Source organism: Planococcus citri, chromosome 2, assembly GCF_950023065.1.
Source record: "Planococcus citri chromosome 2, ihPlaCitr1.1, whole genome shotgun sequence".
Lineage (NCBI taxonomy): Eukaryota > Metazoa > Arthropoda > Insecta > Hemiptera > Pseudococcidae > Planococcus > Planococcus citri.
The window spans coordinates 24,092,353-24,104,464 of record NC_088678.1 but is presented as its reverse complement, the minus strand read 5'-3'; the positions used below and the strand labels follow the sequence as shown (position 1 = coordinate 24,104,464).

At 34.8% G+C, this 12,112-nt stretch overlaps 1 protein-coding gene across 4 annotated transcripts in view; it reads right to left on the bottom strand.

Annotated features, from left to right (window-relative positions):
• Positions 1 to 12,112, bottom strand: part of spri (sprint) — a 201,822-nt gene that overhangs the window by 17,958 nt on the left and 171,752 nt on the right. For all 4 annotated transcript variants that reach the window (XM_065349199.1, XM_065349201.1, XM_065349202.1 and 1 more), the window contains 8 exons: positions 11,297 to 11,476; positions 7,812 to 7,999; positions 7,594 to 7,685; positions 2,956 to 3,144; positions 2,588 to 2,755; positions 2,357 to 2,488; positions 2,068 to 2,267; positions 1,353 to 1,988 (listed from right to left, as the gene is read on the bottom strand). In XM_065349199.1, the coding sequence (XP_065205271.1) occupies positions 1,353 to 1,988; positions 2,068 to 2,267; positions 2,357 to 2,488; positions 2,588 to 2,755; positions 2,956 to 3,144; positions 7,594 to 7,685; positions 7,812 to 7,999; positions 11,297 to 11,476 (1,785 nt within the window). The remainder of the gene's footprint in view (positions 1 to 1,352; positions 1,989 to 2,067; positions 2,268 to 2,356; positions 2,489 to 2,587; positions 2,756 to 2,955; positions 3,145 to 7,593; positions 7,686 to 7,811; positions 8,000 to 11,296; positions 11,477 to 12,112) is intronic.

The following is a 12,112-nucleotide window of genomic DNA, read 5'->3' as shown; positions in this document are numbered from 1 at the left end:
AAGTGCAATCTTGTTCTTATAGAAAACCATTATAACAGAGGAAAAGAATGTACTTATTTCTGTCATTTCTGTCTAAACATAACGAAGGCTAAAAAATTTTTGAAAAATTTTAGGAACAATTTTAACGCACTTGAGAAATAGAAAATTCTGAAAAAATGACATATTTTGAATTTAGAGTTCCGAGTTGGCAAATTTGAAAATTTTACAATGAATGTTTTCAAAACTCTGCAAAAAAAAGGATATTTATGAATTTCATTATTGAAAAATTCAAAGTTCGATCGGAAGAAAAGGTAGGGCAAAAGCACAGCAAAAGTAGGACTTGTAAGATTAGAAGGACTGTTAGATACCCTGATTACCCAGGAAATTTTGGAAATTTGCACGAATGAGTTTATCTTGTGCAAGACAACCCCCCCCCCCTTCCTCTTTATCCAAATTTCACTATAAATCAGCTCAAATGTGGATAAACTCGTTAAACAGGTCGAGTATAATATACAACTCGATTTTTAGCTGCCCAACTTCATATTCACGCCTTCTGGAGCAAATTCAAAATTTTGGAGAAATTGAAAAATCGCGCTGGAGGCTTCAAAATGGCTGGAAATTGTGAAATTTGGATTTGGGTAATTAATATTAGTTTTGGGACTTATTTTGACCATTTTTATTGATCAAGTACGTACTTTGAAAAAAAAAACATAAATCGCCAAAAACAGTCAATTTTGAATTTTCAAAAATTCGCCAAAAATCGAAAAATGAACTTGGGCAGCTGAAAATTTGGTTTTAGGGGTTTTAGACTATGCTCTTTCCAAAAATCATGGTCCCGTTCAAATCGGAGGGTGACACCTCAAGAGGTTCCCTTGTAAGTATATTTTTTTTCTTGAAAGTTTTTCTGAGAAATTGATTTTTTTTTAAACTCATTAATTGAAAATACCTCTCCTCACGAAATGTCTAAAGATTCAGAAAATTGAAGCAGAATATCACTATTAAAAATAAAGGCTCTTTTTCATTGCGAGTTTCCTCCCCTTCCGCCCCTTCTTCTTATCTTTCTTGAAGCGGAAACCCAATTTAAAAATTACTCACCCAAAATTCCACAAAAATGATAAAATTCTTTGAAAATGAAAGAAAATTTGAAATTTTTTATACGAAATTCAATAAAACTTAAGACAGGGAGGGGGGAATTATCTAAAATTCTATCATAAAATTTAAATGAATCTAAAAACAACAGTCAACAAAAAAAAAAAAAAAATTGAACAAAATCCGATATTTGATTTTAAAACGTCAAAAATTCCAAAAATTGAAACCCACTATTCTAGATAGGAAAAAAATTTGTAAAACCGACTGCAGCGTTCAGAACTCACCTCAGGAGTAGAGGTCATCGACGGTTCAACGGAAGACGAAACCGGCGTAACGGCATCGCAATTCGGCGTCAAAGGTACCACTTCGCCGCCGGACACATCCAGCACCAAACCGAACCGATTCTTATTCGGTTCCGGGGTACTGGACGGCGTAGCAGGCTTCTCGGGGGCCATTTCGTTGCTCAGAGGCGAAGTGGAAATCTTCCTGAAAACACTCTTGGTCGACGGCAACGACACATCTTCGATAGACGGTGGCAATGATCTGGGCGGGGGTTGGGGTTTAAACGTGCTGACCAGACTGCTGTCTTGAGCCCATAAATCTTCGTAATCGCTAACTTTGTCTGCCAGGGTACTTCGGTGGTACGACGGTTCGATGATATCGGATTCTTGATAGTGGTTCGATTCTTTATGGTGTCGTCGGTGACGTCTGTTGAACGGTCTAGTATTCCCTTCGGAGACCGGCGACAAGACTTGCGATGTTTGCGAGGGTGAGGTAGGCGAAGTAATATGCGGTATATGAGATCGGGGTAGAGGAGTAGGAGCGATCGTTGGTAAACTGGCAGTTAACGAGGTCGCGTGGACTATTTGCGTGCTGATGTGCCTTTCGGCTGGTTTCTCGATTGGAGGTGATGGCGATACCTGAGCAAACATAAGAGCAGAACGTTTTAGTAATTTTGGTCGAGATTTTTTAGTTTACTATTACTCGAAATATACGTACTTTTAAATCGGGCGAAGGCGACTTGTCTTTATTGACCGTAAACGTCAACGTTGTTGTAACAGTGAAATTCGGAGAAGTACTCGTACAATTCGTCAACGAAGGCTTAGTCCATCGAGGTGGCGGAGGAGGAGGCGTTTTACTCGTCGGAGTGACGAGTTGACTTTGGACAACAGCTGTATTAGTAGTATCTGGTCGACAACCTGCGAAAATATCAAATTTACATTCATTAGCACCTTTTTCTGCAACCATAATCTGAGTCAATCTCTGTAAAATTAAACCGAAAACTTACTTATGGTCGATGCAGTCGTCGACATTAGATTCAACGTATTGGGCGGCGTTGGCCTCGGTCTGCGTATACACACTTGCGAATGACTAGTTTCAACTGGTAACGAAGAAGGACTCTCAGGAGTAACTGGTATCCCTGTGAAAGTACCATAACACCACGATAAAGACGATTCGATCTCACATACGGAATACATAACGTCGTAAAAAAAACACAAAATATAGTCAAAATATCTACCGATTTGATTATACGGTATGGACGAAAACTGCGGAGAGCCTTTAAACGTTGTCATCAAACTGTTATTTTGAGATGAAGATTCGTCTGGCGGAATATTCGACGAGTCTAAATCGAATACCAAACTCGGCTGTTCCAATGCGCTGCAGCTGCTGTTATTGTTATTATTCCCTAGACCAGTAAAAACGCACAAACGTTGGTCAATACATATAAATTCTACGCATACACGCCGAGAGTGACCTTATACTAAAACACTCGTCGGCATGTGTGCATGCTTATGCACATACGAATTGAATCGAGTTCGAGAGAAACAATGTATCGATGAACTAAGCGAGTAGTATACAAAATAAAATAAGTATGATGAAGCTTACTGCTTTCAAAACTGCTCAGACTACTGGCCGGACTATTCGAGCTGCTGCTACCCAAGAACGACGTGTTTTGCATTTGCGGCGCGTTGTTGCTCTCCTTTAATGGCATTGCCATAGTCGATAACGAGGATGGCGATTCGTCTTCCATCTTTAATGATTGACGAGGATTCGCCATCGGGTATCTCCAAAATTCTGCAAAAAAAAAAAGAAAAATATTGAATATTATTTTTATTTGGATATTTTAGTAATTAATATCAGTAATTTACCAGTAGTTTACGGTAATTAATTAGAATATTACATCAATTTTACGTTCACTACCAGTAATTTACCCAAGAAATACGAGGTGATGACAAAAACAAAAATTTTCCCACAGAATTACGACATTTACCAAAAATTTACCAGTAATTACCGATCATTTACCAAAAAATTACGGTATTTACTAAAAATATTACATCAATTACACGGTAATTACCAAAAGTTTACCCAAGAAGAAAGCAGTAATTACCAAAATTTTACCATAGAATTGCGAAATACGACATTTACTAGTAATTTACCAGAAGTGTAAGATTATTACAAATGATTTCTCAAGCTCAAGCATAAAAACTATTTTTTAAACGACATTAAAACCACTAGAAAAAAAGTAAAAAAACATAATTAACAAAAATCGCAAAAAATTGATGAAATTTTAGCAAAATTAGCAAATGTTATAAAAACTATTTTCAAAACAAGATATTTTGTAAAAAAAAAAAAAAAAAAAAATTGAAATTGGCAAAAATCAAAAATGATGAAATTTGAGCAAATTTTAGAATAATTAGCATAAAATTTTATGAAAACCATTTTCAAAAGGATATCAAAAAAGACACCAAACACAAACTCACGAAATTTCAGCGAAATTAAAACATTATGAAAACTATTTTTAAAAACGACATAGAAACACTAAAAAAAAATCATCACCAAAGCTATAAAAAATTACAATTTTCGACTAAAAAATTCAAAGGGATAATTTTTCATTTAATGTTTCCTAAAACATTCAAAATTGAGCTTTTTTAGGTCAAATTCTGAGATTTTACTTCGTTGAAATCGTGAATACGTGATTTTAACGTTTTTTCGAGGAGTAAAATCTCAGAATTTGACCTAAAAAAAGCTCAATTTTGAAAGTTTCAGGAAAAATCAAATGAAAAATTATAGTGCACTTGCTAGTGTGTTTCGAAATTAAATTCTTCAATTTGTTTGAAAAAATATGCATAAACGCTTTTTTTTAGGGGTGCCTAAAGTGGGTGCTCCAAAAAATGGTTCAAAATTACAAATATACAGGAAGCTTAAGCTTAATTGAACTTTTTTCATCTAGATAGTTGAATATATACCTCAAAACGTTACGTTTGACGCAAATCGCAGGTTTCTAGTTTTCCAGGGGTTCCCAAAGTATTAAAATTATGAAAAATCGGATTTTTGAGGACCAACGCAAAATTTTAATGAGCTCAAAATTTGGAAGGACGGAGAAACAGTAAAAAGCTTTTTAGCTGGGTTCAAAGGGGTAGGTTCAAAATTGCGGTTCCAAAATTTTCTAAAAATTAACCCCCCCCCCCAACATTTTTGACCCCGAGGGTCGACAATAGGAAAATCAGCTCGCATAACTTTATCGGGTTCAAACAGATATTTTACGCTAAAAAAGTTTTGAAAACAATATTCAGTGGTTCCTATTAAAATTCTTTTTTTTTATTCACGACTTTGGGAACCCCTGGAGCTCAAAAATTGTCATTTTAGGTTAACTATCTACAGATTCGTATTTGAGACATTTACATATTACAACATTTTAAGAGTCGTCGTGTCGATAACTGCATCTGGGCCCAAAAAATGGCCTCATCGGGACTCCTCCTTTTATTATAATTTTAATGCTTTTCTTTAGTTTTTTTTTGTCGTTTTAAAAATACATAGTTTTCACAAAGATTCAAGCTTTTGCTGCAATTTTTTGGAATTTTCAACAGTTGTGAGGTTCGGAATTATTTCTATAGTTTTGAACACATTGAAAAATGTTAGTTCGAATTTGATGAGCCTCAATTTATTTTTCTAATACAGCTGCACGCTTAAAATCGCCGTCGTATTGGACGAATAATTATAGGATGACGAGAAATTCATTTCGAAACAGCGACCACGACGATAAACCATTGCTGTTTATTTTCAAATTTTTAAAACACTGTCGAAAAAAAACAAATTTTATAGTCAAGAAAATTGTCAATTTTCAAGATTTTTTTAAATGGTCAATTTGATAGATATACAGAAATTGTAAATTTGAAAAATAGGTGCCAATTCGCCAAAAAATTGTTCACAAAATTTTCGGTTTTAATAAAATGCCAATTTGCAAAAAATTGTCAAAATGTCAAAAAATTGTTCATTTTCATTTATAATCTATGCGTTAAAAGTGGTCAATTTTGTAGCCAAGAAATTATAAATTTTCAAAAAAAATTTCAGTTTGCAAAAAATTGTCAGTTTGGAAAAAATTTTCAATTTGCAAAATATTGTTGATTTGCAAAAAAAATTGTTCACAGTTGAAAAGTGTCAATTTTTGATAACTGGACAGACTTCAACACATTGTGTCAATTACTTTCAAAACATTGTCAAAAGATAGTCAATTTTACAGTCAAGAAATTGAGAATTTTAGTGTCAAAAAATTGTTCATTTTTCAAAAAGTTTTCAATTTCTAAATAATTGTTCATTTTCAAAACTGTTGATTCTTAAAAAATGCAGTCAGTTTTGAAAAAATTGTCAATTGGAAAAATAATGTACCTACTATTATGACAAATCCATTCACAAAATGAAGTTTCAATTTCTCTTGAGCAAGGAGGAGAACACAAATGCTCCTCCTTTTGATCAAAATTTTAATATTGATTGTTACTAATTCGAGAGCTTATGGTACATTCTAGTTTCAAATTGACTTTTTAAAACCAGCACGGGACAAATAAGTATGCTAAAAGTGATTTTTTCAACAATTTTCCCAAACCAAATACTCAATTAGATTGAAAACTCGACGTAATTAACCATAATTACAACCCAAATACCTTGCGTAATTATTCAACATAACTCTTATTAATTACTCGAGATTAAAAACAAGCTCCTAATCCGGGCTAATGTCGCTTCACACTTCATCACCTCGTATACGAAAACAGCAAAGTCAGGTAATGAGACCAGCAACCCATCTCTACACCTTTAATGCGACTAAGACAAAGCTAATCTCACCAGTAGGCAGAAACCGTTAGGTAATATTAATGCGTATAGGTCTAGTCGAGGTATCTCTTCATAAAACGTTAATTCTTCCCTTCCTGGGGGTGTATTTTTTTCACGACACCTCGGCTCGAAGCAGTCTCTAACTTTCGACGAATAACAAATTTCAACATGTTAGCAAATTATAAACCCTGCTTTGGATTTGGCTCAGCGTTGTTCACTTAAATCCTGCAGTGTATTCTGCAACTTGTACTGCAGGTGGGTTAGGTATACCAACGACGAATAATCTCACCCCTTCTATATTTTTAGTATAGGTAAGCTTTACATTAAACAAAGAAAGAAGTATATTCGGCGTAAAAATCCGACGTTCGAATTAATCTTGTCTTTTTCGCAGGTAAAATATTCCAAGTTTTCGGTCTTTTTAAAAATGTAAACATTTCGCGAACGAAGCAAACAAATTCGCCGAATATTCTAGCGAGACCGGAGACGAAAATTCCGCGCACCCTGTTTCGAATTAAACTCTCGAGCATTTTACGTACAACTGTGTGGCAAATATTCGCTCAAATTTAACTATCGAGGCGGGTTCGTTGGAGAATAAAAAAACCCAATTCAACAACTAATTTCAAACTCAAACATGGATAAACTTTTTATATGTATTATACGACGAAAAGTTTTAATGTAGATACATTTCGTATAGTCACAGGCCATTTAGATTTTACCCTGGAAAATAAGCTATTTCCTCGCAGAACGGAATTTTGTACAAAATTATCGTATCAAAGTCACGATACAATTTACAAAATAATGTAATCATCAGATATCTCGATGGTATAAATTTCTACCTAAAAATCAGACAATTTGGAGTCTCTAACACCTACAATCAATTTGATATACACCTAGATGCACCGCACAAGGTACATGTAGGTTAATTCGTGCCATGCCAGCCTTGCCAGTGGAGTTCTAATGTTTTGAAAATAGTATACTTCTGTTGCCAAGGTGTCACGTTTCATCGTTCTGGAATCACTTATAGTTTATATATTTTTTTTCTTCGGCAACGTCGATATACGGAAAATACCCATTTCCAAACGTACATACGAATTAGTTTGGTACAAGAGGGAATAAATTACACGCATAATTTAGGTCACCGTGTAGCGTTATTTTACCACCCCTATTAAGTTAGGTACTACTCGTATAGTAATAACAACACGGTGTGTGTACGCATTTCCATCAAAATTAAAGCCGTTCTAATACCTCTCATAATATATCATTACAAAGCCCAAAAACTCCATTTAAACCCTTTCGAGACGACCACTTTACACGTATAGAACAAAGAACTCTATCGCGTATAAATAATACCGCATACCTACTATACACGGAATACCATAATAATAATAAACGCAGCTCGTATCATTTACCAACACCTACCTTGACCCAGTAGCGCTAACGAAGTCAGTTGCTGTCTATTTTTTGCATCTCGAATGGCCCTAGGCAACGTCAGTTGTACTGGCAATTCATCACTGTAGAAAAAAAAACATACACACACACATGAGCATTACACGCGTCAGCATTGTTATACACATTCAATTCCAGTAATCGTCATCGTGTAAGTATGCTAATACTCGTAATTGTTGAAGATTACTCACCAACATTGGCAATAATGAGCTATCAATAACGGAATGCTGGGAAATTTATTTTCTGAGCTTTCCAAACCGATCTGACCGTCTTCCGAGCCTTGTATCAGGTAATGCTCAATATACGGACCTTTTCCACTTGGCAATCGGACTGAAATTGCCATAGTCGAATTTTGACTCGATTGTCGAACGACGAAATTCTGCAAAGAAATAAAAATTATAATAGATTTTTAATTGATCATTATTCATTAATCATCTGCTAGAAATATTAAGGAAGGGGAGGGGGTGACAAAAGACAACAGCTATGAACATGGTGCAAGCAAATAATGCAAAAATGCGAGAAATCAGACAAAAATCCTATCCTCAAATTTGAAGAAAAAACTGATTTTTTTCTCATCAATAAAAAAGGTACCTACTCGTGTTTGAACTCGGACCTTCTCCTCGAATTCGTTGAGGAAAACACTCAAAATTTTCAAGTTACCTATTAAGAAAGAAAATCCAGTTTTCCGTCAAATTTGAGAATAGAGTACTATTAGAATTTTTTACTTTGTATTATTTATTGTGAGAATTTACATAAAAAACTGGCCCCTTTCAACGGATAATGTAGGCAATTCATTTAACATCATCAAGTTTATTCACTAATGACAATGAGCAATAACGGAGGTAAAGATAAAAGATTTTCAAGTGCACTGGTCGTTGAGAAAACAAAACCAAAATAGAACTAAAAAGAAAATCATACCCCCCCCCCCCAAAAAAAAAGTGGTAAATTCGCAAGAAAATTAAAAAATAAAGTAAGCTGCCTTTTGAAAAATAATGCACCCAACACAAATGATGAAGGCAGAAATTTAAAAAATAGGTACAGTTCAAGATTTGGATATTTTTTGAGGGGAGGAGACGGAGCAAACATTAGGTTTATGAAGGAGACGTGAAAATTTATTTAGGTATAGAATCGGTGTCCAGAATTTCGAGGTGTATTCCTCAAATATGAGGTTCGAGAGAGGCCGAGAGTTGTCAAAATTAATTTTCGCAATAGCTGAAAATGTGTATCTTTTGAAATTTCTTGTTGAAAAATAAAAAAAAAAAATTTGATTATTATTTTAACGTTTATTTTTATGGTATCTAATGGAACTTTTTTTTAAAATCATTTTTTCTTTACTTTTTTTACTACCTTTTTTCCACCTATTTCAGAAAGCTCTCAACTCGACCACCACCCCCCCCCGACTCAACACACAACCACAAAAAAATTAGCGAAGTCACATTTTTCACAGAAAAGTTTTCAAAAAAATTGAAATTAAAAGAAAATTTACATGCAAAATATTTTTAAATTTCGATCAAAATTATAAAAAAATAAGTTGTCAATTCCATCAAAAAATAGCCTAAGCTTTTTTTTAACGATTTGGAGGTTTTGTTGCGCTTTCGAATTTTCTGATTTTTTTCACTGCCATTTTGACTAAATTTACTACTTTTTCACTATTGTACTTTCACTACTTTCCCTATACCTGTTAGATACCCTGATTTTCCCAATTAGAGAGACAAGGAATACCTTAAATGAAATTTTTATAAAAAGAAAATGTTTTCAATATACAACTCATAGGAAAGGCCATGTTTGGATTTTTTGTATTAGAGGAAGAAGACCCTTGAAAAAGTAGGGAAGAAGAAAACAGGACACTTAATAATTATGGCAAATTTTTCTCGAAATAGAGTGTAGAATAAAGATTAATCATTGGACCGCTTTTGACAGTTCGATTGACCTAAATGAACAAGAACAATATTGATATCTCGCTGTAGAGTTAAGAAAATAAATGTCAATTTTGAGTATTTTTTTCAAGTTTATCCAAAGCATTTTTAGAGTCGAATAATTGAGCTATCGCATGTTATTAAATTTTGAAATATTCTAACGGCCTTTTCAGGCGTAATTTGCTAATTTTTTTGCTTTTTCAATTCGGAGATTTTTCACATTTTCAAGGGAGAATATGGTAAAATATTAAAAAGTCTCAAAGAGATTGGGAGGGGGGATGAATTTTCAATATTTTCCCACGTAAATAAAATTTTTCAGCGTTGATGATTACCATACTTGATTAAGATAAAAAGTGCATTGAATTTCTAAAAATGTACCAAAAACTTTCAGGAGACATCCGTACTCAATTTTATTTCGAAATTTGAGGGGAATATTTTTGTATATTCGGAAAATTTCAAGCTCGACTTTGGCGGGGTGCCCGCATAAGGATCTATTACACCCCCCTCGTCGATCCACGGGGCATCTTTTTTCTTAAAGGGGGAAGTCCTAAGGTACATTTCTAGTCCTTGTCCTCAAAAAAAAAACAAAAAACGTGGGCCTACTTACAAAATGGCGGCCATTTTGATTGTCAGGCCGACCGAAATCGCAGATTTTGCGTTCCAACATAGGACTAGCATAACATTTTTTAAACCGTACAAAAGTAGATCGAAAGAGCAGGCAAAAATTCATCACCTGTCAAAATTTCAAGTGCTAAAGTGCCTTTTTCAATTTTTGGTGAATTTTCAAAAATCAAATTTTGGCCAAAATGTGAGAAAAAATCAAAATTTTAACAAATCTGCCTAGAAAGCCGAAATTTGGGATATACCCTATTTTCGACCTGACAAATCAATTGGAAACTGTTTCAAACCGTTCTGAGCAATTTTGGAGCCTCCAGCAGATTTTTGAAACTCAAAATTCCAACAAAATTTCATCAAATGTTGTTGGAAAGCCGAAATTAATTCTGAAAACTAATTTCAATACGCTGTGAAGTCGACTGTAGGTAAATTTCAAGTCGTTTTGGAGCCTCCAGCCATTTTTGGAAAACTACTGGAGCCTCCAGTAGATTTTTGAAGCTCGAAATTCCCACCAAATTTCATCAAATGGAGTTGGAAAGCCGACATTAATTCATCAAACTAATTTCAATACGCTATGAAGTCGACTGCAGGTGAATTTCAAGTCGTTGTGGAGCCTCCAGCGATTTTTTGAAAATTACTGAAGTCTCCAGTAGATTTTTGAAACTTCAAATTTCCCCAAAATTTCATCAAATGAGATTAGCAAGCCGAAATTTACTCTGCAAACTAATTTCAATACAATAATACATATGAAGTCGACTCCATGGTGGTTTCAAGTCATTTTGGAGCCTCCAGCCACTTTTTGAAAATTCTTGGAGGTTACAGCAGATATTTGAAACTTGAAAATTTCATCAAATGGAGTTGAAAAATCGAAATTTACTATGCACTTCAATTTTAACACCTTCTGAAGACACTTCAGGTGGGTTCAAGTCATTTTGGAGCCTCCAGTTATTTTTTGAAAATTCCTCATTTCACGCTGTCTGTGAAGCTCATTTTTATATTTCAAATTAGGAATAAAAAATTTACGATACCAATCTTCGGTACATATAATTTTATTAAATTATGAAAAGCCTTTATAACTTATTTGAAACTTGGTGTAAAGATGAAGATACTTGTGGCTAATAAAAATACGTTGAAAAATCACTTACTCCGTCCTCCTTGCCTTGCAGCAGATGAAACGCGCCAGCACGTTGGATTCCGGGTAGAAACCAGATCGGGTGACTTCTAATGAGCCTTTCAACTAAGGTAATATCGCATGGCGTTTCTTCGTCACCGACCAAACTACTATTCAGCGAACTCGACTCCGAGCATTCGTCTCCGCTAATTAACTGTCAAAACAATTAAAAACAAACCGTCAACAACCATCGCGAAGAACGAGCGGACGACAAAGGTGTTTAAAAAACATATCCATCGTCGAGCTCGTTGTTGGTACTGTATATTATCATAACAACATAAAAATATAATTAATCGCTCGCCAACTCATCCCATTCCCTCTCCAAAAACTTCGCCGCAGCGAAAATTCAACGTAAAATATTTGCACGTTAACGCGCGGCTTCGATCTCCAGTCGCGTATATAAATTCACCATTAATTAATTTAGTACAATATCGTTACGTCATCGTCATTAACCGAGATTAAATACCATTCTCGCAGCTACCGACGACGTGGCATGGCGTGGTGTATTGGCATCCCAACGTATTTTTTTCTCTCTTCGGTGTTTTCCAGCCTCGAAATAATATTAACGCGGTACATTAACTCCCCATGACCGTAACCTCCCTTTTTTCCTCAATACTCTACGGCGGCGGCAAAATTTACTACCATAATCCGATAATATCTCCCCGTTTCAATTTACCAGCCTCGTCTCACTCTCACGATCGGTGCAACTTTGGCATCGAGATTCTCGCGACAGCGTATATAAAAATTTAACTCATTCTCGTTAAGAGAATTGTATGTTCTTTCGTTTCTT